Source organism: Ambystoma mexicanum, chromosome 2p (assembly GCF_040938575.1).
Source record: "Ambystoma mexicanum isolate Mex_15411 chromosome 2p, UKY_AmexF1_1, whole genome shotgun sequence".
In the NCBI taxonomy this organism is placed as follows: Eukaryota; Metazoa; Chordata; class Amphibia; order Caudata; family Ambystomatidae; genus Ambystoma; species Ambystoma mexicanum.
The window spans coordinates 667,175,374-667,201,166 of record NC_090923.1 but is presented as its reverse complement, the minus strand read 5'-3'; the positions used below and the strand labels follow the sequence as shown (position 1 = coordinate 667,201,166).

At 45.5% G+C, this 25,793-nt stretch overlaps 1 protein-coding gene across 2 annotated transcripts in view; it reads left to right on the top strand.

Annotated features, from left to right (window-relative positions):
• Positions 1-25,793, top strand: part of PLEKHG2 (pleckstrin homology and RhoGEF domain containing G2) — a 718,440-nt gene that overhangs the window by 410,814 nt on the left and 281,833 nt on the right. For both annotated transcript variants that reach the window (XM_069644246.1, XM_069644245.1), the window contains one exon: positions 19,087-19,153. In XM_069644246.1, coding sequence (XP_069500347.1) covers positions 19,087-19,153 — 67 coding nt within the window. The remainder of the gene's footprint in view (positions 1-19,086; positions 19,154-25,793) is intronic.

Below are 25,793 nucleotides of genomic sequence, written 5' to 3'. Positions count from 1 at the left end.
GCTCACGGGTAGGTTGTGGGGGTAGAAAAAGTTCTACACTGTCACCCTATTCTCAGTCGGGCAACCGTCCTATGCCCCAGTACGCCTATTTTATGCAGTCCGTGCAGCAGATGTATAGCTTTGCCCCATACCAGATTGGAGTGAGGCCTTCTACCTCTCAGGAGAGGGGACTTTCGTTGCACGCTCCTTGAAACTCCAGACCAGACTGATGGCACAATCATGGAGTCACATCAACGTGAGTCCAGGCTGCCATCCTGGCGCTGCTCGCAAGGCGGGCACGCACTTCGATATGCCCGCAAATTACCCTGCAAAACGGCGAACTGAACAAATATGTTTAAAGCTTGTTTTCTGTTTTAAAAAATCATAATTCTTATGCAATACGTGCAGCAGGGGGGTGATAGCTCAGAACATTAACTCTTGTTTACCAAAGAATTGTATCTTAAAAGCACCGCATCACAATTTCATTTTTCCAAAGTCCCTGGCCTATCTTTCCAACCTTAAATTTGGTTATATGTGTTCTTACAGATGCCATTTATAGGGTGGTAAATTTCATCGCGGACAAAATGTAGAAAACACTGATTTTCTTTTTGTGTTTTTTTTTTTCAATTTGGGGGTCCCCCTAAGATCCCCATTTTTTTTTTTACCCCTATAACGCCATCCCGACCCATTTTAACCCCTTTACCCCACTACCCTTTATTTATTTAATTAATGTTTGCAGTGTTTTTCAGTGTTATGGTCCACTCTGAAATGTACCACTCTGTAATGTTTGATATATTGACTGGAAACCTTACATTTCTATAGCGCTCCATGACTTGGTGAAGACTTTTATGCACTTTATTTGGGCACAATCATTATCACCCAAAGAAATGGTTGCTCAGTTTATCAACCTCAGAAAAATGAGTAGACACCGGCTGGCGATAGTGCTCTGATCTAGGCCGAAGGACTGGGCTCACTGGTCCCCCATCTTACAGATGAGCCCTGCTTCCTGGCAGGAAAACTCGTTAAAGCCACTGCCCAACAACTTCATTTTTTGTGTAAATCCAAATGGCTACAGAAGAACTACAGACGTTCCCTTAATGTGCCCTCTTGGCTTATGTAACCTATAAAAAAAGGAATAGGAGATTGGGTGAACCGTGCAGGGGAGTGGTGTATCCAAACTTCTTTTGAGACCCTGGGGCACATCACAGGTGCAGCACCTAGATGGCAGTGTCTGTAAACAACTGTTATTTACTGATTACTTGCTCATGCGCTTACTTTTCTAATGTATATTGGGCACCCTTCCCTTCAATGACGCCACATTTAATTTCGAGGGAAAAACAATATATACACATGGTTGGGTTTAAACCCCAGGCAGGGTTTTCTTATTTTCAAAAACTGGCCTGCTAAATGGGTTTCTTGCATGAACATTTGCATATCCATAAAAAGCATCAAGTGAGGTGCAAGTGCTGAGGCGGTCCGGCAGTGTGAACATTGCTGGTGGTGTGCAGTGAACTTACTAGAATCTATTGCTTTGGGTTGCAAGACTCTGCAATCTGAGGGTTGCCTGCGAGTTCAAAATCCTCACCGCCGCGCGTCGGGTGTGTTGCAACTGCTGAGGCAGTTTGGTGAGCCTGTAAGTCAAGGCTGTAGAACCACTGTGGCAAAAAACAAGCTCAGACATGTGGCTGGTAGTACCACGGCAAGTAAGTGAAATACGCCTCGTGATATATATTGAGGCTGCAGATTGTGCTTGGAATATTGTAGGAGGCAAGCAAACTGCTATCACTACCCGGTTCCGGTTGCTCTGCCCCTGCGCAGGAAGCCCTAGACCTTGCAATTCAGCCTTTATGTATTTTTTTATTTTCCATTTATAAAGTGCGCTAAACCCATAGGCATCAAGGCGCTGTTGCAGTACCAGTTAAACACAAGAATTGCCAAATGCCAAAAAGGACAAAAAACCTGCTTTGGTTCGTTTGAATTTCGGCTGCACAAGTCTGTTTGTATATGCGGATGTAAGGGGCCTGTCTGAGTGAGCTCTGGTGATTTTCTGTGAGAGTTTGGGTGGGGCAGAGTTGGTGAGGCATCTATTTTCAATAGACAAGGTCTTGAACATGATTTATTCTTGGATCAGAAGCCAGTGCACATCCTTTTTTGCAGCCGAGATGTGTTTAGGTTTTGGAATTTTCAGGGCAGCTCTGATGGCATTGTTCTGGATCACTTGCATCTTTTGAATGTTATGCAGCGAGGTGCCAGCAAACAGGGCATTGCAATAGTCTAGTCCTGACCTGATAATGGCTCGGGTAATGGTAAGGCAACTGTCTTGCAAAAGGAAAGATCTGGAGGCATTAATCAGTTTTGTCGTGTATGCTGCAGCTTAGGCAGTGGCATTCACTTGATGTGTGAGTGAGAGAGTAGCATCAAGGTTGACTCCTAGAGTCTTCACTGAGGAGGATACCGGGATTTGAATGCCATCGATCTTGAAGAATCTGTATTGGACATCGAGCTTCTTGATTACTGCCCCGGGTCTAACCAGAAGATTCTCTGTCTTTTCAGTATTGAGGCAGACGCAGTGAATGGCCATCCAGGGCTGGATCGTCGTGTACACTTTGTTTAGGGAGCAAGTGTCATCCCAGTAGTTGCCGGACAATGGCAGGAGGATTTGCGTGTTATTGGCATAGTTGGTGTAAGGTATGCCGATGGAGTCGAGTAGGTCAAATAAATGTTTGATGAATATGTTGTAGAGTGTTGGGAATACACAGGACCCCTGGGGCATGCCACATGGGATGGGGGATAGGGGCCACTGGTGTTCTCAGCCAACACTCTGATGAATCAGCCCTCTACGAATCATGCAACCCAAGTAGTGGCTTCAGGTGAGAAGTTGACGCAGTGATGAGTTGAAGGCACCGAATTTGGTGGTTGCCCAGGTCACACGCTGCCAAGAGATCAAGGAAAAGGGTGGGTTTCCCTTCGTCTCTGATCTCGTCTAGCTGGTTCTTCAGGTTAAGCAGGCAAATTCCGCACCATGGCAAGGTCGAAGCCAGACTGGCATGCTCCCAGGATGTGGTGGGTCTCCAGGAATTGCTGAATTTGGAAGTATGCTGCTCTGTCGAGGATTTTCAATAGAAAGGGGATAGTGGTGATGGGCCGGCAGTTGTTGGGGACAGAGGGGTCACGTGAGGGTTTTTTGATCAGGCAGAGAACCCTGGCTTCTTTGAGGCTGGAGGGTAGTAGGCCGGAGGTAAAGTAGGCATTTATGAATCTGGTGATGGAGGGGATCGGAGCTTCTGAGAAGTCCTAAACAATGTCTGCCAGACAGAAGTCGCCTTTTCACCTTGAGAGTTTCAGGCTCTTTAGGATGGCAGAGACTTCCCTCTCGAAGACTTTACTGAAGCGAAACACAGGGACCTGACCAGTGGCATCTACTGCGTCTGCTAGTAGACGAGTGGTTGGTTGCTCTTTTAGGGTTTTAGAAAAGATTATTTATGGTGTGTTATATTGTGTAGGGTGTCAATTGTATCCAGCATGGCATGCGCTTGAAAGTAAGGGAGCGGTACCCTGTGGCTTACTCCCTGACTCTGAAATGTCTGCAAACATTCTTGAATAAGGGTACTGTGGAGGCCCGTTCCCACGGTGGAAGGATAACGGATTATTTCAATCCTGATAAAAACGACCTTGAGCTACATGTCCCACAGGGGACGGGTGACACTGCAAATAATACACAACAATTTACCTCCACAATGATTGACAATAACACGGAACTGCAGTTGGTACTTCCTCCAAAAGGAAATTAACAATATTGAGAAAGTCCCAGTGACTGGATGAGTCGGTAGATGCTCCTCGAACACAAATTGGTGGAAATGCTTCTGCTCAGAAACGCCTCTCAGCCCCACCGGCACTCTACATTGAAGAGTCACGTGAGGGCTCAGAACCCACAAACGGCAGCAATCCACATTACGGTTATGATACAAAGGCTTTGTGAAGTACTCTCGAAAGTGGATGACGATATTTTAGATGGATATAAAAATGCAGGAAACTCCTCTCCCTCTCAAATAAATAATAGCTAGATTGGCGGTTGTGAGAACAATGAAGTGGCGGCACTGAGTTTGAAAACAGCAGCAATACTATATTCATGTCATATAAAAGGCGCCGGATGAAAAGATTGGCAGCACTTAAAGCTGAAAATGGGCAAAAAACAACTCCTCCTTTTTGCAGGCTGAACTGAAGGCACCTGACGAAAATGAAATCGCTGGCACAAAAGAAGATTGAGGGGGTGCAAAAGGAAGCTCCAGAGAGCAATGAAACAAATCTGGTACATTAACCAACTGGCCATTGGAAGGTTCGTCTACCAACAAGAAAGACTCTGGTGAAGAAAGCTCAGTAGCCAACTTTGGGGGTGATGAGGTTGAAGAAATGGTATAGCTTGGGAATTGTATGCGCCTCTAGGTCTGCAGTACCACCACCTCTTCGCTCCTCACCAAAAGCAAAGTTGCTGGCACTCCTATAAATCTCGTTGAGGGCACCAGCAAGTCCTTTGCTCTAAGCAGTCTCTTCCCACTAAATGATGAGAAATGGCTCAACAGGCAAGTCATCTTGCAGATCCTTCATACTATATCACAGCCCAGTGATTTTGAGTGTGTGGAACTGCAGAATAATGAGATTTTACACTCTTCTAAGATTAACTGCTATGCTGTGCCTTGGTTGATCTGGTGTGTGCCCATCCGTGCAGTCTATTAAAAATGGGTTACAATGTGGAAGTGAAATACATGGTAAGTGAGCCCTATGAGCAGTGTCCTGGCCGGCCACTTCTAGGAAATGTACAGAAAAGGTCACTCCAAGGACTGCTTAAAGGATTACATACGATGGAGCTCATTCAAAATAGAGGAGGCTTGAAAATGACTATTGGTAAACGAGGAAGATGGGTCATTTCTAATAAGGATGACCCGGGACCTTAGGAATTTAAAGGAAAAAACGTGCTGAGCCAGTCCCATTCAGAATCCTTACTCAAGGCTTCTGGAGATACTGCATAGCGGTTGATAATAACCATTGTAGCATTGCCCTGTATGAAATAAGGCTTAAGATTATATCCATCCATTATATCAGAGCATGTTGGAGAGCTCTTATGAAGAAAAGCAAACCGGATATAGTAGGTAATTCCATCACCTCAATCTGGCTGAATCCTGACATAAAGGTGGATGGGAAATCCCTTCTCTGGCCTAACTGGCTGCTAGGGGGCATCCAGTGTCTGGAAGACCTAATGAATGGATAAAAACGGCTCAATTTTAATCAATCGTCCACAAGTAAAGGTCTCCTGGATTGTACTCTGGGGGAATATAGAAAGCTAAAGAAGGCACTGATGTACAGAATTCCTGATGTAGACAATGGGTGGCATACCTGGTTTAAGGAATTTAAAGCAGAAGGCCACATGGCCTCAAGAATGTACAAAAAGCGGAGTCAATACAAGGAGCCAAACTCAGAATTATTGGTCAAATGGTCAGATACTGTTGACACAGAGATGAGCGAAAATAGGTGGTCAACATTTGCAAAAATGTGGCTTTAACATCTCTAAATCTGGGTGAGAGAAGTCATCAGATCAAGATATTGAACAAGGTTTTTTGGACACCTGAAAGGCTACATGTAAGGGGTCTTCTTGACTCAGAGGGGTGCTGGAGATGCAGACATACTAAAGGGACGTTTGACTATATGATTTGGGAATGCCATGAACTGAGGCACTATTGGAGGAAGGTTTCAGAAAAATGAATGAGATTCTCTTGCTTGATTTGGATTTCGATTCTAAGTGTGATTCTGGGTGAATATGAATTGGTGGCTGAACTCGTAAATCCTCAAAGATGTTGGTTTTACACGGCTTCTAACTCTACCAAAAAAGTTATTTTAAGTAAGTGGAAAGATGTGGAAAGACTTAAGTTTGCAGAATGGATCTCAGACCTAAAACAGGGGGCCAGAATGGAGAGAATTATCCTCGTCAGAGACAAAAAAATGAGCTTATTTGATCAGATTTGGGGTAGGTTCCTAGAACTGGATACCTAAAATGTCTGTTTATCCTCTACATGTTACTTAGTGAGATTTAACCTATTGTGGTGATTCTTGTGTTATATGTTCGTATCAATTTTGTTTTTTTCCAGATGTGTGTTTATCTTATCTGTTATGATTGTAAACCTACTAAAAAACATAAAGATTATATCCATCCTGAAGTTGCTTGATTGAGTTGGGAGCTGAGGCCACACATTTGTGGGTGTAGAGCAGGGGTGCACATTGATTTTGACAGAGGGCCGAAAGTACCTTAGATGAGGGTTATAGTGGGCCGAAAAGTAAATGTGGGTGAGACGGTAGTCGGGGCGTGGCAGGAGGCTGTTTCAACCCCCAATTTGTATTAAACACATGGAAAAAGAATGTCTTTGAGGGGTAACGATTTTTATTTACATTTCAAACTTACATTTTGTACCACACATTTTCCATTGTTATAATTTATTTCTATTTAGTTATTGTATATCGTATTTTTAATTAAATTATATATATTTAATTGACCCTAGATTGGACATTCCGTTTTTGGACTGCTATAGTTTGCTGTTTGGGTTGCCCAAGAGGAGTATGGCCTTCGTTGAGTCAGGTTTCCTCAAAAAGCAAAGGATGTACATCTCCTAACTGTGCCTGTTTTAGCTTTATTATTGAGTTCACTCTTGGAGTGCAACACTATGCCCCATGGCTCCCACCCCAACCAAACACTATGCCCCATGGCTCCCTCACCCCCAACCAAACACTATGCCCCATGGCTCCCTCAACCCCCAACCAAACACTATGCCCCATAGCCCCCACCCCCAACCAAACACTATGCCCCATGGCTCCCACCCCCAACCAAACACTATGCCCCATGTCCCCCTCACCCCCAACCAAACACTATGCACCATGTCCCTCACCCCCAACCAAACACTATGACCCATGGGCCCCTCACCCCCAACCAAACACTATGTCCCATACAGACCCAAACCCCCCACCCCCAACTCAGCACACACACACTCTTAAGCAAGCACCCATACAAACCTGAACCCCCCCAGCCCCCCAACTCAGCACACACACACTCTTAAGCAAGCACCCATACAAACCTGAACCCCCCACCCCCAACTCAGCACACACACTCAAGCATGCACCCATACAGACCCAAAGCCCCCACAACCCCAAATCAGCATACAAGCTAGCAAGCATGCACACATACAAACCCCCATCTCAACATACACAACACAAACATTCAAAAACAAACCTTCATGCACATCCGACCCCCCTCTCACCCCCCTATCTCAACATACACAACACAAACATGCAGCAGAACAGACCCGACACACAAACACAAACAAATGGACCACTTACCGGACATGCTGGAAGGCAGGCTAGCTGGAACGCTGGCAAGTTAAGTGGAGTGGTACTACGGCTGGCGTGGCAAGCAAGGCTGAAATGCCTTCCGGCATCAAGCCTTATTGGCCACGCCAGCCGTAGTGCTGGCCCTCCATTGGTGCAGCACACACCACACGCACTACGTGGCTTGTAGGAGCGACGTGGTGTGTGTGTGCTGAGCCAATGACGGCCAGAGTTTTGTCCGGCCCGGAAGACAACAAAGACTTTCCTAATGGAGGGCGGCCGATTCTGCTTGCGGGCCGCCCTCCATTAGGAAAGTCTTTGTGCCTCGCGGGCCGGACAAAACAGCATGGCGGGCCGTATGTTGTGCACCCATGGTGTAGAGCATTGCTGTAGTCTCAATGGTAGACCCTGCAGAGTAAGCTAGAATAACTCGGGATGGCCAATCAAACTGAATGGCAATTACTTGCAGCAATATTTGCTATTAGGAAATGTGCAGGCCTGACTATGCACTTTCCGCATTATATTCATTGATATTGACAATTATTGGCTTGATTAGATGCAAATATGAATTGATGAGATGTGATTATGTATTTTAACCATATTGAGCTATTTGAACTGTTATGCATTTATCATCTCTTTGTATAATATGTGAAAGGTTTTGTGAACCATAACTCATAAAACATTTTTCCAAATATTCAGGTGGGCAGGAACATTTTGCAATTGATATAGGCGAGGCGCAACGCAATGATAATGAATACCCAAATGGATGCATTAAATGCACACTGTGTTTTCCTATAACTATGCCTCTGATTTACACCAAATGCTCCATCCACAGTCCTCTGTTAAATGCTTAATAAGATCGGGTTCTAGAACCCCTGCATCCTTGGCAACTCAGAGTGCAGTCTCTTGGTCTTCTAGCCGTTCTGCTGACAGCTCTTTATTGCGGCTGAAAGGCACTGGGCCTTTTTGAACTGATATTTAAACCCATGAATAAAAGTACGCAGTTGACTTTTTTAAAAACCCTAACTTGTCATTAAATGTATCCAAAACCAAGATTATGGTCTTCAGAAGAGGTAAACCCCGGGGTAGGTGGAGCAGAAACGGAGAAAGAATAGAGGTGGCCAGAACATTTAAATGTCTTGGCGTAGTGTTCTCGAGGGAAGGGCGATGGACGGAGCATGACAAACGGATAGCTAAACAGATGGAAATAAGTTTAAGGGGACTTCAGAGATTTTTTTCAATGTATGATTCGTTTGAATTGTCACCATTATATGAATTTATGTCACATACTTGCATTTGTTATGTTATATACTTGCTTGCTGGACTTATATAATTAGACTCGCCCTGATGAAGGAAATAATTTCCGAAATGCATTGGCTTTTTTAGTCTAATACATGTGGATTGTGGCAACTGCTTCCTCACTAAGGATTATTAGTGATAGCTTTTTGTTTGAACTACTATGGATAAATCATTTTTGATATGAATCAGAAAGACTCATCTTCCTTTCTCTAAGAAGTATGGTATATTATGGATACTTGAACATATTGTCGTGAATCAGATATAAAGACGTGCCCATCTTGGGCCCCATATGAGAGCGGTTGTGTGACCCAGTATTATTACTTGGTCTCCAGCGTGGACTTCAAAGATTCCACCATTATGTATGAGGGGAAAAGATGAGATATTAGATAAATGCAATGAAGTGCTGAATGCAAAGATAAACACAGCAACCCTGTATGGAAGCGAGCTGTGGGGTTTTGCCTCTTGCCCAAAATTGAAAATCACACAGAATCTCTTTCTGAGCAGACTGATGGGCTTGACCCCAGCCGCCCCAGGGGCTACATTTACGAATAAGCTGAAGATTCATACTGAGGGAAGCCAGGTCCATATACACTTTGTGCAGTTCATTTTGAAAGTCCAGTTAGACCCCCCCCCATGAATCCTGACATAAAGAATGCTCTCATGGAGAAGAGAGGCTGCACCGTGGGGGGCGAATATCGCTGATTCTCAGGAGTGACATTGTTAAAATGGGGGCTAAGCAATCAGAGTACTTATGAACAATGTCTAATGGGCAGCGGAGAAGGTTGCAGGCTAGAAAAGAGGAAAGGATTCATATTAGGAAGGACTTCTCGAGACTTCTGTCCATGGGAATGTATACAGAGTATTGTGCCATGGAAGCCCTCTGTAATTTTATCCCAAAGATGAATTCCCATGAGTGCTGGAGAATTCTAATTCTAATGCTTGGGTTGAATGTTTTCCCGGTACGCACAAGAACACCATGGCGGGGACTGGACAGGGCATGCCCTTGTGGGTTAGGAAAACTGGGAAATCTCGTACACTTTGTATTGATCTGCAAGGAAGGAGATGTCTGAGGCCACACTTTTTAAAGAACAATATTAGATGTACGTAGGCTATGTCCCTAATAACGCATTCAAAATATGAAGATTTTATATTTGATATGTTCTTGTTTATGAAGGAATCAGTGGAGCGGGAGATACATATTTTATGAATAGATGAACAATATAATTAGGACTTTTACCAATTGCAGACAGATCAAATGTTGATGTTTTTATTGTTTTACCTTCGGTTTCATTGATATTTATGTAATTTTTACGGCGGAAGCCAAATATACCTTTTTGGCTAAATAAAAGCAAAACTCCACATTCCATTCCTCCTTTTTCCAGCTCCCTCTTTTTCATGAACCCCTCACAATCTCCAGTTGGTGAAGGTGTGTTGTGAGGTCTTCCAGTTTAGCTCCCAGTGTACAATCCTCAAATTCCCTTTAGGTGAATGTATATATTACTCATTCTCCAGCTCAGCTTTACAATAATCACAATCTCCTTTTAATCAGTCAAATGGGGACGCATGCTCAAATAAATGTGCTAATGATGGCCTTTGCTTAGCCTTCTTCACCAGGCCTTCTCAATTTTTAAAGGCCATGTTCCTTGCCAATTTTAAATTAGTCCTTTCTCCTAGAACTCTGTCCTGTTCCCCTTTCCTGCAATTTGACAGTAGAGTCATCCGTGACTGCATGCACTGGCTTGTGTTTTCTTTGCATTTTCTCATAGGCCAATTTCTGCCTCTTAGCAACAGCAAAAACCTGTGGAAGGATTTGTACCAGCCTGTGTGAGAAGTGCGAGTGTGGTCCATCTCGTGAAACTTTGTTAATCTGGTGATATTCTGGACAGCGGTTTATTTATTGTATTTGTTATTTTAAATTTTACCCAAACATGCCGAAAATCTTGTTGGAGATATCTTGATTTGTGGACCCTGTTGAGACACATAGGACAGGCATTTGCAGCAGGGAAAGTATAGTGAAGGTGGGTGTACTGCAGCAGACATTTATTTGTATGTATTTTGTTTGGATGTTTAGTGGAACGCTAACTTGTGGGAAAGCTGGACTGAGTTGACCTCACTATTAAAGATAAAGCCTGCTGAATATGGCGTAAAGAGGTGATGGTTCATCGGTGGATAGTGAGTACACAGTTACATTACAAATTACCAAGACCGTAGAAGTCCGCAACCACCACAACCGAATACAGGGGAGAGACCTGATATTCTTTAGCAAAGCCAAAGGAGGCAGAGGCGAGGTTCACCGTTTGAACACGAGTGACGAGCAGCCCAAAGGGCTCGTCAGTTTGGGACAAGGGCTGGGAATTTGGTGGGGTACTGCAAGATAGTTGTCTGGCTGATACAGGCTTCTCATGTGGTTAGGCGACAGATTTGTAAATATGTGGTTTCTGATTTCATTTGAACCTCCAGAGATTGTGACTGTTTTCAGACTGGTGAGGGCAGTTGTTCAGTGTTGGGGGGGGGGTAGAGGGGGCTTCCTCCATGTGTCTGTCTTTGCCGTTAGATTGTTGTTCAGAGGGAACATCGGGGTTCCCTTCTATTTCCTCATGGACATTGGAAAGTAAGGCCGTTTGTAAGATCTGTTTCCCAACTAGGGTACTATAGAGGGTTTCCAAACCCAGTTCGATGGGATCCCATGGTTTGCCGTCGAGAATGATCATCACCACTTTATTTTGGGTAAATTGGATTTGCTGCTGTTGATATTTGATCAATTCCAAAGTAGCGGCTTTTCGTGTAAGTGAGGACTAGCACTCCAGTGAAATTAATTGTATGTGTTGGAGTTTGAAATTATATTTTCGGGACAGTTAATTTAATTTGGGTTTAGAATGAAAAATAAACCCTTGGTGACATCACTAGGTGGCATATTTGGTGACCTATGGCAATCCTTCGTTGTGGATTGTTTTATTGCTTGTTTGATTTAGGTGCTTATACAATAAGAAAATACTGTTTCAAAGCGCCCGCAGGTCAAGGAGGGAGCAGGGGAGGGAAATACATTACAACACAATATATGTCTGCGGAGACCAGGGGTCAAGTCCTAAAAATAAAAGTGGGAGGACTCGTCAACAAACGCAGTGGGGTGTGTCATCGCCCGAATGAGCATATCAAAATATGCACATTTCATTAAAATGGCTTTGCATAACCACCCTATTTGCACAGGAAGAATGGCATTTGCCTTTCATAAAATCAACACACACACAAAACCAAAGAGAGGAGATTTTCTTCTAATAGTATTTTTTAAAACGTTAAAATGTGTGCATGTTTTAAACTCCAATAACCAATACTAATGTTTTCCCTGGAACATGCAATACCGACATGGGACATTTCACCTTTACTTGTTCTTTTTCATCAGGTAATATAGTGCAGTGGTGTAGCATCCGGCCTGCAAACCTGACAACAGCGACCCCTGGGATTGCTTTAATTCCTACATTCAACAAAGACTTTCAATGTTTCTCACTTTAGCCGGGGGGGGGGACTGAGTCCACCCTTTGAAAAAAGTAGATGGACTCTGTCCACCCGCGTGTATCCTCGACTTGAGCCCCGGCTGCCCCGGCTGTGACTCCAGACAGTGGTGTCGCTATGGGGGGCAGCGGGTGCATTAGGCGTCATTAGGGTTCCTTCCTACAATGGAAGTCGGGAGAGACCGAGTGGATGACTCCATGAGGTGCCACACTGAGCCACCCAACCCCCAACCCTCCCCCTATCCTGGGGGCCAACCTCTTCCGTCCTGGATGGCCAACATCACATCTCACGTTGTCACGTGCAGTTCAACTTTTTATTATAAACAAAGGACTTCAAATCCCAGCATTCAACTGCTGTTGGTTAAAAAGCTTGGACTGGAAAAAGGAGACCCTCGTGACATGGATCCTTTTGGAAGCTATGTATTGTATTTAGCTATATATTTTCGAGTTGTAAAACGCTGAATGCCACAAGTGGCTTCGAAGCAGGCGAGCAAGAGGGGGCAAAAAGGGAGGGTCGTGTGGAAGACATTAACCAAATGTTCAGGTTTCCCATGAAACCGAGATGCGTGCGTGCATAGAGTGGTGTTTGGTTGTGACAGCTTTGTGGTGCAGGCAGTTTAAGCCAATTAGTGCACATCCAGGTGTTGATGAAATGCAGGCAGGAAGCAGGGGTTTTTCGCATGTACAATGCACCCAGTATAGTTGATGCAGAATGTTGATGTCTTCTAAATACCATGTAAACCCACAGAAATGGCTATCAGGCCGCCGGCGATGAGAGAATGGTGAAAGAGTGGGGGTCAGTAGGATCATTGAGGCACCTCAAGGGGCAAAAACGGAAGTGTTGCTTCACTTGGTCCACACATCACTTGTTGGCAGTCTCGACAGCTGACTTTCCTCCCAGTTTGGGCCCCCAAACAGCAAATGCGCCGCACAAATGCTTAGTGTGCTTTGCAGTGGCTGTCCAGGTGCTTTTGGCTGGGGGGGGGGCGCAAATGGGGCACTGACTTATGCAGGGGTGGCATGAAGTACGAGCGCACACATAATGATCATAGTTTAGAACAATGGGGTGCCACCTGGGGTGACCAATCAGAAAAGTAGCAAACCGAATTGCTTTTATGGGCTCCCAATGTATATATACATTATGGAAATGGGTCAAGTGAAAAGAAGGTGAGATGTTTATTTTTCTAATCCTGAATCAAGGTTTTCACGTATATGCCAAGCAAACTTTATGTTGTGTGCTATATAAATGGACAGTATATTATTATGTAGCAAGGTAGCTCAGTGGGTTGAGCATTTGTTTCTGTGATGTGTGTGTCTGATCTGCAGGTCAAAGATTCTAATACTGCTAAGGCCAACTCAGGCTTTCATCCTTCCAAGGTTAATACATCGGTGCCAACTTTAGTTGGGTGATTATTGTATGTGAATATGTTGTATGTATAGTGGTTTGGCGAATCGCTATTTACATAACCAATAATTATCATTAACTCGAGTTTAGTGACTCTTGAGAGTTCATAACAAAAGTTGAAAACTGAATTGCTTTTATGGGTTCCCAATGTTGGTAGATCAGGCACGATGAGATTTCATGATTTGCCCAGGTATACTGCATAGCAGTATTTATAAAGCTTGGTAATCAAAGGGTAAATTATTATTTGTTTAGCAATGCCTCAAAAAGTGCACAAATCACATAATAAATAAACCTGACAATATATATACATTATAGAAACAGGTCAATCAAAAAAGAATGCCAGGTTTTACTGTGTAAACCAAGAGAATTTTGTGGTGTGCAATATATGAATGGACACTTTATTATTGACGTCTTCTCATGGCATTATTTTATGAAGCTTAGCTGGCAATTGTGCCTTTACTTTACTTTCCTTATTGCACAGAAGTTTTTATTTTTTGCACAATACTGAATTTATTGTACTGTGACGTGTACTTATTAAAGACATATTTGGACAAGGGTTTGTAGTTTTGTAAAACATTTCCACAGTTGTAATTACAAACATTGGATCCAACTAGCTTTCTTGGAGACCTCTTTCTGGGAAATTGTGTGGTCTTCATAAGCTGTAATTCCCTTTCGCCCTTAGCCTTGAAACATGTTCATTTCCAACAATGGTTTCAGGCTTGATCCTCCGATATTACCATTGATAGCAAAGCCTGCTGGGGAGGCCCAGCTGTTTCCAGTTAGTCAAAACCCCTAGACACAGGTAACTGTAATAAAGACAACGTTATAAAAAATAGCTTTTGTCCCTAAAGTTCGCCATTGTGCACTCGTGACCACAATTAACTACGCCCACCCTAAGCTTCACCTCCTTGACCTGCCCACCTAGGGCCCTTTGTCAGGTGCTGCCCACGGGGCCCTTTGCCTTGAATCTGCCACTGGGTTTAGCACGCTGGTATTGCTGTGGGTTGGATACTCGACTAACCCGAGAGATTTGGGGCCGTTGTTCTGTTGGAAATTGCCCGTTCTTGGGATCCTGCGCTGTGCAACGACGGTGCCATTTTATGCGCATGTGGTAACATTCCATGAGATGGGGTTGGTGTCGAACAATGTCACCTTCTCAGCGCACCGAAAACAGCCAGGCCAGATGTAAAACAAAAGTGCACACCAGGCAAATGTAACTAAATCCCCTGACCTCTAACCCTGCCACATCTGGAAGTCTTCGCCGTTTCTGTGCCTACTTTGTGCATTCCCATTTCTATGATTTTTCTAAAGGATCCCCACGGGGGCATTGTGCAGCGATGCTAAGCAGTGCCCCCTTTTATAGGCAATTGTGGCAGAACGCAGTTCAGTGCCGAGGTTTACTCTGTTTATACACATTCGGGCTGCTAGATCTTCAGGCTGGAGAGGGGCATCTGGTATGGGAATGTGCAGTATGGGTCAGGGTTAAATGGCAAAGGAATGTCTGTGCTGGACAGGGGTCGAGGCCATGGAGCGTGAATGCAGCGCTGCAGGAATGCAGTGGCAGCCCCTGTGCCGCTGTACGCTCTCCGTGGCCGGAGTAAGGTCTGTGCAGGTTAGGCCATCAGGCAGGGGACCAATATTACAACAAATCTAGCCGGTCAGATAGCACTGTGAGCTAAGCGCTCCCACCATATATCTGTGTGCAGTCTGCTGTGGCAGGTTCGAATCCCAGCAGGGTCTACTCCGCTTTTCATCCTTCCTAGGTGGATACATTGAGTAACAAATGCCTTGTTATTTCAGCGCTCTGAGACCTATGGGCGTGTAGTGCTATATATGAAATGTATTATTATTATTATTCTTGTGCTAATGATGGCTCTGCTAGGGGAGTGTCAATACTGAGGTGACCTCTAGCCTTGAATGAGCGCCTTGGCGGGGGTGCAGCAAGGGATCATGTCTTAACCTGGGGCAGAATCTGGAGCTGGAGGAATGCTAGTACTGGCTGGGAACGCAGCAAGAGGTCATGCAGGATATCACTGACAGGCGACTATGGGAATGGCAAGAGCTGGGCATGGGAGCAGTGGTAGCCCATGTTAAACCCGGGGGCCAAATAGTCAGTGGGAATGTAAGAACTGGATTGGCATACTGAAAGCTGTCGCCCAACAGTCAAAGAGGCTTTGAGAATATAAGTGCTTGGCAAGGGCACACTTCGTGCCTATGTAAAATATCACTCTGGGCTGGAGAGGTTACAAGAATGTAAGTGCTGGATGAGCGTACAGAGAGCACCAAACTATTCCTCTGAGGCCAAAAAGGGAAGTGCTGGGCATTTCCTTAGCGAGAGCCTATATTAACTATCACACAAAGATTCAGTAGAATTAAACACTTAACCAAGTCTCACATGTCACAACACCACCTAGTAGCCATCACTGGAAGTTCACCTCAAGTTTAGTTTGAGAGATGTCTACAGTGGCTTGAAAAGGCTGTGAATAAAATAGGAGAGTGCTAGACACTTTTCTGGAGTAGAAACACGTGCATTTGAGCTAATTTGCATATCCACAATGCAGTGCTCTTGTGGCTCTGAACTGGACATGAGCATCCAGTGATGGCTAACCGGTGGTGCTGTGGCATGTGATGTGGTTGAAATAGCTTATTCTACTTTCCCATTTCAGATGGAAAGGCTCCTTGCAAGCTTTCATAAACCCACCATAACTGTGTTGGTGTTTGCTAAACATTAAGGGTCAGCAAGGCGTTTGTACTGTAAATGGTTGATGGGAGCACAGAGAAAGCATCACTGTGATGTCAGAAAGGCGCTGGGATTGTAAGCACTAGGTGAGGGCACAGCAAAAGCCCATTTTAAATGTTACTCCGTGTCCAGTGTGGCTTTGTGAATTGTTAGGTCAGAATCAGGAGATTGACACAGAAGCATGATAGTTTCAACTTTTATTAAAGGAAAAAGGAGGCGTAAGCTCTCCCTACAGCTCCAAACCGTACTCTAAAACAGACCAAGTAAAAGGGTTCTTGTCAGGAAGTCTAAACATAAAAAAGGTCTGTGGTCCAGAATCCTAATCCAACCTAGTTCCTGTCCCTTCCTCCCAAAAGGAAATAACACCTGCTTTGGGAGCTGCCGAATGAAAGGGATGGCTGGCTGCTGGCTGCTGGCTTCTAGCCCCCACCCCTTGGTCTTTTGCCTACGTTTATAGTTCCAGTCATACATGTCCTGCTGGAGAGCGTCTCAGGACTCCCGTCTGAGCTCTGTGTTTTTCTTTCCATTCTACGTTTCTAAGTCTTTCTCTTTTCTCTTTCTTGCTCCCGTTCCTCTGGGTTGTTTCAGTCTCTTCCCCATGTTGGGGCTTTGCTCCTTATTACCCCCCCACTCTGTGATGTCTTACTACTTTCTCCACTCTGGGCCACTACTCAGTCTCACTCCACACTCTGTGGCTTTTTTGGTTCTCTTTTCTTTCCCCACTCCAGGGTTTGTCTCTTCTGCCACCACTCTGGGATGTCTCGGTTCTCGTCCCTCTCCTGGGCTTCTCGGTTTTCTCCCCAATCCGCTGCTTCTTGGTACTTTCCTCACTCTGGGGCTTCTCGCTCTCTTCCACTCTGGAGCTTGTCGGAAATGGTGCTTGAAAAGCTGGACTCCACGGAGAGGGGGAGGGGGAGAGGGGGAGGGAGAGAGAGACAGACAGACACACAGACAGACACACAGACAGACACACAGACAGAGACACAGACAGAGACGCAGACAGAGACGGACACAGGAAATCTACTCCCATGACAGCAGTTGACTTGACAACTAGCTTTGTCTGAACGCATCCAAAATGGAAGTCCTTTGCCTCGGTCACTTTAATTGCCAAGCAGCATCACCCACCCACCTCCTCCCATCACAGAAGGCAAGGACCTGGGATTCTTTTTTGATAACAAGATCGTTCAGCAGGCAGATTAGGGGGCCTCAAAACCTGCTGCTTCTACCTTCACATGCTCAAGCGAAGCATGTTCTTTCTCAACATGCAGAATAAAGTGGCAGTAACGTGTGCATTGTTGCTGACCAGACTGGAATATTTCAATAGCCTGTACGTGGGCCTCCCTACCATGCACAGTCCCAGTACTTTTGACCGAATAAAACACCATGAGTAATGTTGAGGCTAAAACATTGGAATCACTTTTCACCAGCCGTGAAGACCCTACACTTGCTCCCTCTGGAGGAAACTGTTGACTCTAAAGCCCTCTGTATCTTATATAATGCAATCACTGGGTGTGGCCCCTCCTACATCCCACTATACATTAAAAAAAAAACATGCCCACCCTTTAATTGGGATCCACAACACTGGGAAGACTATCCTCTATCACCTCTAGAAAAACAAACCAGGACAGTGGTTGGTTCTCTCAGAAGGCACCTCTCTCTCAACACAAACTACCTTTTAAACATCAAAGCAGAGGATTGTCGCCTGAAATTCAGAAAATTCCTAAAAGCAATCTGTTGAATTGGTTTACTCTCTGCCTTTGGGTGATTTACTTGATAGTCCCTCATTAAAGTCCGCCATGTGCCTCTACCTTCCTCTCCCTTCCTATCAGCATGCGAGTTCCCTGGACATGTGGAACTTGGGCCAGCCAATTGCACTCATGATGGGCCTCCAGTCAGGGATCGCCTCGGATGCCTGACCCTCGTTATAGTCCAGCTTCCCACACTCACTATACACACATCTGTATTGTGCTACTGATGGCACACAATACACCAAATGTGTAATACTACAAAAGCCGGTGTGTGACTTGATATGTGATTGATGCCACATGTGAAACCAACCAAAATGTCTCTCTTGTGCATTCGATGCCATATTTGGTCGATATAGGACCCTACTTTCAGGGTCGTTGTAAGATAACATTTTCATCCTATAATTCTGAGCAATGTATGTTGTACATGGAGACCAAAAGTGGTTTAAAATGTAAATGGGCGGGCATTTGGTTTGTGGGATAAATTACCCATCAAGTCACATGTCGTTATTTTTTAGTTTTACTCTGTTTTTGTTTTGTACCTGCATTATCAGAATTGGAGCAAAGGATTCCATTAAGTAGAGATTGTGGGGACGTAGCCAAAGGTCACATAGCCAAGTTGAATCCATATGTAGTAAATTGAACCCATTCCCTTGATTTTCCTGCCCATTTAGGAACGGGGTCTGGGCTCTGCTGTGTTGTATTTGGGTCTTCGGTTAGGACAGGCTTGTAAAATGCATTGCATTACAAACGCCCGTTAGCCCAGGTCAGCATAGTTAATGTTGAGGGATCATGGGGGCCATAGTCCGAAACATTGGGAGAGTATCCGGTTTCAGATCCTGGCGTTGCTCCGATTTGGCAAAATCCCTACCTTTTACCACTGCTCATTTCCTCTAGCTCATTCTCGTATCTCTCCTTCTAACGCTTGCACTTACATTGGTTTTGATGTCTTACATTGCTTTTAATGTGTGCAGATTTGTAGTGATCTCGGTTTCCCGTAACACGTTGTCTAACATGCAGTGCCGTTCTTTCTTTTCCCAGTGAGCTGCTTGAGGAGCTGGAGTGCTGCAGCAGTGCGCACGCCGTGGCTGAGTGCTTCGTCCAGAGGGTGAGTGCTGACTGTGTCCTCTTCACACAGTCCCATCTCCTGTCCTAAGTGTCTGCAATGCAGCGCCTACTGTCCCAGCGGACGCTGGCAAAGAAGCTGTGCTATGCTCTGTTACCAAGTGTTCACGTGGCACCAATCACCGCTGTTGTGGGCTCAGAGACCCCAAGCGTGTCTAGAACTTGGGGTCCTGGATACAAGAAACAAGGACGCAAGGAGAGGCATGGCAGGTATAAGGGGAGAGGGATGATGTCGGGGATGGGATAGATCCTACCAGCGTGGACCGTGAATCCGTTTAGAGGGTACGTTCAATGGTGTCTTGTGGGGCAGGGATATTAACTTTAAGGCAGTCCTCGAGAAAACGCCCTGGTTTACTTCACACATGCCATGCCACGGGAAGTATGTAATTGTGCAACAAACCCTGCGTTACGTTAATACAATTACCTACCGTGAAACATATGTCACCCCTGGTAAATGGCACCTAGCCAATCACGTGGCTGCGATCATGGCAGCCATGTGCCAGTGTCCGCCTCTGGGTTCCATGCTCTTTTGCTGACTGGAATTACTTTGCGATACTTTACCACAAAGTAATGACTTCGAATTTGTTCATCTACATTTGTTTTCAATTTGTGGGGGTTCCCGGCATGCTACCCTCTTTCCATTCGTTACTGCCCCTACCCCAAGAGCCTTTGCACCCACTTTTGACCACTTAACCCACAATTCCCAAAACAATTAGATGAAAATTCGAAGCATTTATTTTGTGGTAAAGTCCATGAAGTAATTACTGTCGAAAAAAGAACGCTATACCCGCCTTCCAGCGACCAATGCGCCTCCCCCAGTTGCTGCCATTTTCTTCTCACCCTCTCCATCCTGTCCCTTGCCCCAAGACATCCCTCAACAACACCTTTATCCTCCCCATCTGGCTTGCTTGATCAGCCAGGCTACTCTTTCTTCACCACAATGGAAATTGAAAAGGGACTTGCTACCTTTGCTATTCGCATTGTGGCTGCCATCTTGGTTTACCCCCCCCCTTTTTTTACAGTAGGTTGGGCATGTGCATTACACGCAGAGAGCATCTTCTGCCAAAAATCTAAAATACTTTCAACTATTTTAACCTCTGGGAACCCCAAAGTGTGAATAGCGATCACCCCCAAGTTTAAAGGCATGAAGGGCCAGTTACAGCCCTTTGCCCCCACTTTGCTTGGACCAACCTTAAACTCAGGCTGGCATTCCATTACCTGCCCTTTGATCGCTATGTTCTGTACTGTTCCCGTTTTCCCATTTCACTGTAACCATGGCACCCTTAGTTTCCCAGAATGTCTAAGAGGAGTCAGCCAAACCTACCCTTTTTAGGCCCCTTTCCGTAAACCTATATTCACAAAACTGCCCTTTCTCAGATACAGCGATTAAAGTAAGTCTCCGGCTACAGCATCCCAGTCTGCATATCAACTTGATGTTTGTGCTGGAAAATTCAGAGCACATGGTGCAAAACGCAGAGTGCGCTCTGTGAATCATAGACGGTGGTGTTTGAAGTGAACTGTAAGCATGCAGCATGAAAAGTGTCCTAACCAGTCTAAACATGCAATGTTCAGGGCCAGAGTGGGGGAGGGCGGAGTTGTCTAATGGTCAGATGGTATTAAAGAGCCTGTGACGGCCAAGCATCCCAGGCGGGGCCCATTGCTGGTGGTAAAGTACTGCTCTACGAGAGAGTACCAGTCTCCAGAGCAGGAATCTTAGTGCTAAGGAAATTATGCCATGTCGCTAGCAGGGGTGGACTGGGAACTAAAAGAGGCCCTGGAATTAATTACTGGGGACTAAAAGAGGCCCTGGAAATAAGTTTCAAAGTGGCCCCATTTGACATATTTTCAGCAAGCCCAATGCTTTTCCTATGAGAACATTTGGAAATATCACACAAAAGAGGCCCAGGGTGCAGAGGCCCACCGGGAAATCTCCAGAGTTCCCTATAGGCCAGTCCACCCCTGGTCGCTAGGGTGACCAGACATCCCGGTTTTCCCGGGACCGTCCCAGTATTTTGCCCTTTGTCCCGGCATTTTTTTAGTTTTCAAACCCTGTCCCGGGTTTTGGAATGGCTGCCTATTGTCCCGCTGTTTGCCAGTGACACTCAAACAAATGCTGAAATCGGGCCGGGGGAGGGCATGAAACGCCCTCCCCCTTCCTCCATGACTTCTCTCCTCTAATGAGAGCTTTGAAGTAGAATGTCTGCACCACCCGTGAGTTTTTCCTCGAGCCCACAGGCAAACCAGGTGCACCACCCGGAAATGAACGTGCAACGATACATATATAGAAATAGGACGTTGTATTTGGAGGCGGGGAAGAGCAGAGGTCCAGCAACATAACGGGAACAGGAAATGACCAGCAGCCTCTGCTGGTGGAATGGAAGGAGGCATCATGAGGTGTTCAGGACATATGTACACATGGAATAAGTTGCAGCAATATCTCGTGGTCTCCCGAGTCAAGACCTCCGTGTCGCCCACCGTTTGCTTCTTACATGTACTTTGTAGATGTAGGACTACAATTTAATCATGTCCTATGTGGCGAAACTGTAGTCCCACTTCTATGTCGGTGGCCCGTCCAGTTTTTTTTTTATTTTAAAAATCTGGTCACCCTACATATCGCCTGCCCGTGGTATGCAAGTACTTTTACCAATATTTAACACACATTTTCCTGCAGCACAAACCACTCCTTTGTTAAAATGTGATTATTCCGTGTCCACTCCTAACTAACATTTCGAGTTGAAGGCTGAAGCAGCTAATTGTGGGTGTGGATCATGTTGAAAGTAGCTAGCAATTGGTTGTATTTTGGGAGATAATTTACATCCTTTCCTGGCAGCATTTTCATTGTATCATGGGATGTACTGTCAGTACCACATTTATGCTTGTGTAATTTTACCACTTGCTCTACCCGACAGTAGTTTTACAGCCAGGTGTTTTTTTTTTTCTTCTGCTCAGGGTTTTAAGAGGGCCACGGGCGGAGCCCTGGCAATCTCCAAAAAAGGGCTTCTGATCCAGGGCTCTGCCTGTCCCTCCCCCGCCTCCACCCCACTATCCTTAGACAAGTCAACCACATCAGGAATCCTTTGACTCGACATAGCCAAATGGTTACAGGGCAGCTTGTGGGGGTTAGCATTTGATAAGAAAAAGGGAGAGCCGGGAGTACCAAAAGAATGACAGTGCCTCGACATCTCCTTCTGTTTCTTAATCAGCAGTGCAGACCCTGCAGACAGCCCTTTAACTGCACGGATATGTGAAGTGAAAGGGCTGCTTGAGGGGGTTGGTCCCTCCCATGAAGAAACCAAAAAGAAGTGTTCATCATTTCTTTTGTTGTGCTCTTCTCCTTTAGTTGCTTAATGACAGGCTGCGATCCCATCAGGCAGCCTGCCAGAAGGGCTTGGACCCTGTGATTAGAAACAGAGAGGAGCCCTCCAAATGTAATGAATGCAGCGCACCCCATCTCTTTTGCTTGGCTCCCATTGCCAAACAATTACACCACCTACCCCTGTGCACTGAGGCCTGGCCCCCATGGATTGCGCCCCCCCCTGAATTCTCCTCCCACTTTAAGCACTATTTCTGCTCCATTAATGGGTGTGATGAAGTTGCTGCTTGCAATGTTCACACCACCCCTTTCACTAAAGCATGACCTGAAATGTCTGCCGTAAAGTGTGGAAAAAACGATATGAAGCGAGGGGCTGGACGCAATGTAATGTGGGTAATCAGGCTGCCAGGTGCAGTCTTCGGTGCAAATTAGAAGACGTATTTGGAACCACCTGACACACGTCGAATCGCACTGTCAGGTGACCTAGCACGTGTTACACCTGTGTGAAATGTGAGGCGTTTGTGTTGAAAGTAGTCTTCGCCCTGACGTATGGAGTGTGTTGGACTACACACAGTGTTTGGTGTTCTATATGGCGGCTATTCTGAACCGTAGCTCTTGAGTGGAATCTTCAGTGTGTGGTGGTATTGTAATCGTTGATGTGAAATATCATTTAACATGTGTTAGATGCACGCGAGAACCTGCATTGTGTCGGGGCCGGTATGATGTCATATTTACCCAACTCCATTATTGCAAATATCATGAGCGTATGAAAGGCGGAGTATCTCGCACCGGACTGCAGGATGCACCTACAGATCTCTGCACATGAGTGAGTGATGGTGCATTGGGGAGTGGTGGTGCATTGGAAATGAAGCATCATATTGCTGCACAATGGGGGCCGGTGGCGCCTGCTCGCGTTATTAAAACTGGCTCAGAATCGCTGCAACTTGAAATCCCCCGCGATAGGTTACAACAACAATGACGAGGCAATGGGGGAACCTCAAGATTTAATCTTTTATTCATTTTTGAGTTTCAGTGCGCTGCCACGTGTGGGTGCCACTTCAAAGCACTTGCGGATACAACAAAACAGGAAACCGAGTACAATACAAAATGGTGACATACAAGGAAGAGGAAGTGTGAGATCAGGTTACACGTCCCTGCAGTGTGTTTATTTACACTCGGGATCTGAGCTGACAGTGGGGTTATATAGTGTGGCTGATGCTTTTGTTAAGACCCCCATTGGTTACACACATTCTGGTGCTTGCAGATTATTCATATTACAACAAACATACAACAAGTAGATGTGTCAACCTGTCAAATGAGCATTTGCAAGGACAAGGGGGGCACATTCGAGGCTACCAGGTAATGGCTAAATGTGGGGGATGGGGGGGGGGATGCTAGTCAAGCGACATATGTGCTGCAGAGTCCAGTATTGCAGTCATGGGGAGGGACGGTTATTTGATTAATGTACGCAGGCATATCCGACAGATCTTCTGTTATGTAACTTCCTTTTGAACCTCTTGAGGGTGTATTCTGTTATCAGGGTTGTGGGGAGGTTGTTCCAGAATTTCAGATTTAATGCATGGTAAGAACAAGGCTGGACTTTCAGTGTTACCCTCACAGCGTAATAACGGGGGTCAGTCGGTGACGGGCGTTTGTATACTGGTGTGGCTGGGCTATTCAGCACTGGGAAGGAAACGCTGAACATTGCTGGTGGGTGCTGACCCTGGGATCCCCTAGATTCATTCTTTCAGGAAACTATATATGTTGGGCAATTGTCTCCAAATAGCACGCTTTCCCACAATGATCCGGTAAGCAGAAATGCCGAAGACAGCCGAAACCTAGCGACATCACATCTCGGGAGATCTCTCACTCGAGGAGACTCTTCAGTCTGGGAGACACTTCCACCCTGGAGTCTCCCCAACCTTTGGGATAAGCCAGCTGTAGAGAGACATCCCAGTGCTAAAGATCCTCAAGGGTTAACCCAAGCATAGATGATCCACAGCCACATGTTCTGCCTGAATCTGGACAAACCTAGTCACTGTTGCACAAATAATGTGAAGTGGTAGAGTACCATTACAATGCACGGTTGCAGACTTTCCCTGTAATAACAATGCCGGCCACGTTTGCTGTGGTAAAGCTTACCTGCAATAACAGTGTAGGGACAATATTCAGTAGACGTTGCCTTCAAATAACATTGTAGGAGCAATATGCATGGGTAAACTTACCCTGCTATCACACCAGATGTGATGTGCCGCATGAGAGTCAACCCAATATTAACACTGAGGTACAATATGCAGCATCAGCGGTAGCCTGTAGTTACCCTGCAGTTATGCTCTGCAGTAGTGGAGTTATCCATTATTAGTACCTGGCAAAGGTGTGGTTTCGGCCTCCCGGCCTTTGAGGAGTCTCAGAACGGGGGCTTTCACATGGTAAATCCCCTGCTCCGAGCCTCCTCTGAGTTTAAGGCCATCATCTTCCCCTGCTGGATAATCGGGGAAGTGCTTCCCTGCATCCCGATTCCCCCACCCTCCACCTTCTTTTACACATTAAGCTGCCCTTCCCACCGACTTAACGTGCCCTCAACGATGCTAGGAAATGTAGTGATCCTGGCATGTCCCCGATGCGCGAATAGGCACCTTGGAAAGAGAGAAAGGACTACATGTAGTTCCCTCCCCCCAATTCATGACTATTTTTTTTTTTTTAAGTTGAGAAACGTTGAATACGTTTTGCACCTTGAAAAAACAAAACACTTAGTACCCCGGTACAAGTGGCAGGTCTCCTCCCCACCCCCCAGTTCGGGTTATATTGCTTAAATTACACTCCAGATCCAGGACGCCAGAATTTCACTCTAGAACCTTTCTTCAGACATTCTACCCAAGCCCAGTCCCCACCGGTACCAAGACGATCAACAAAGCCAGCACCAGCATTAGCTGGACCTGATCAGTTTAGAGCCTAAAAGCCAGAACCAGTAACAGATAAAGGAAACCGGATACAAACATTCAATTAAGTTTAATATTCTTTATTTGCATGATTCGTGGAGACAACAGCTTGCAGGTTAACTACTTCATAATATAATTTCCTAACCTTCTCATGTTCGGGGCAGTGTAAGAGGATGTGAGCTCGTTTTCCTCCAGCCTGTTGGGCCACATTGTTGGCAGATCCGGTCTAGCTCTGCTTTCAAAGAATATTTGTGTACACAGAAACCTACCGAGGAAAGCAGCAGCCTGCGCAGTTCAGACACGGGATAAAGCAAGCAAGCTGTCAACAGGGCTGCACGTTTTAGATGCTGGCACTGGAACTAGGTTGCAGG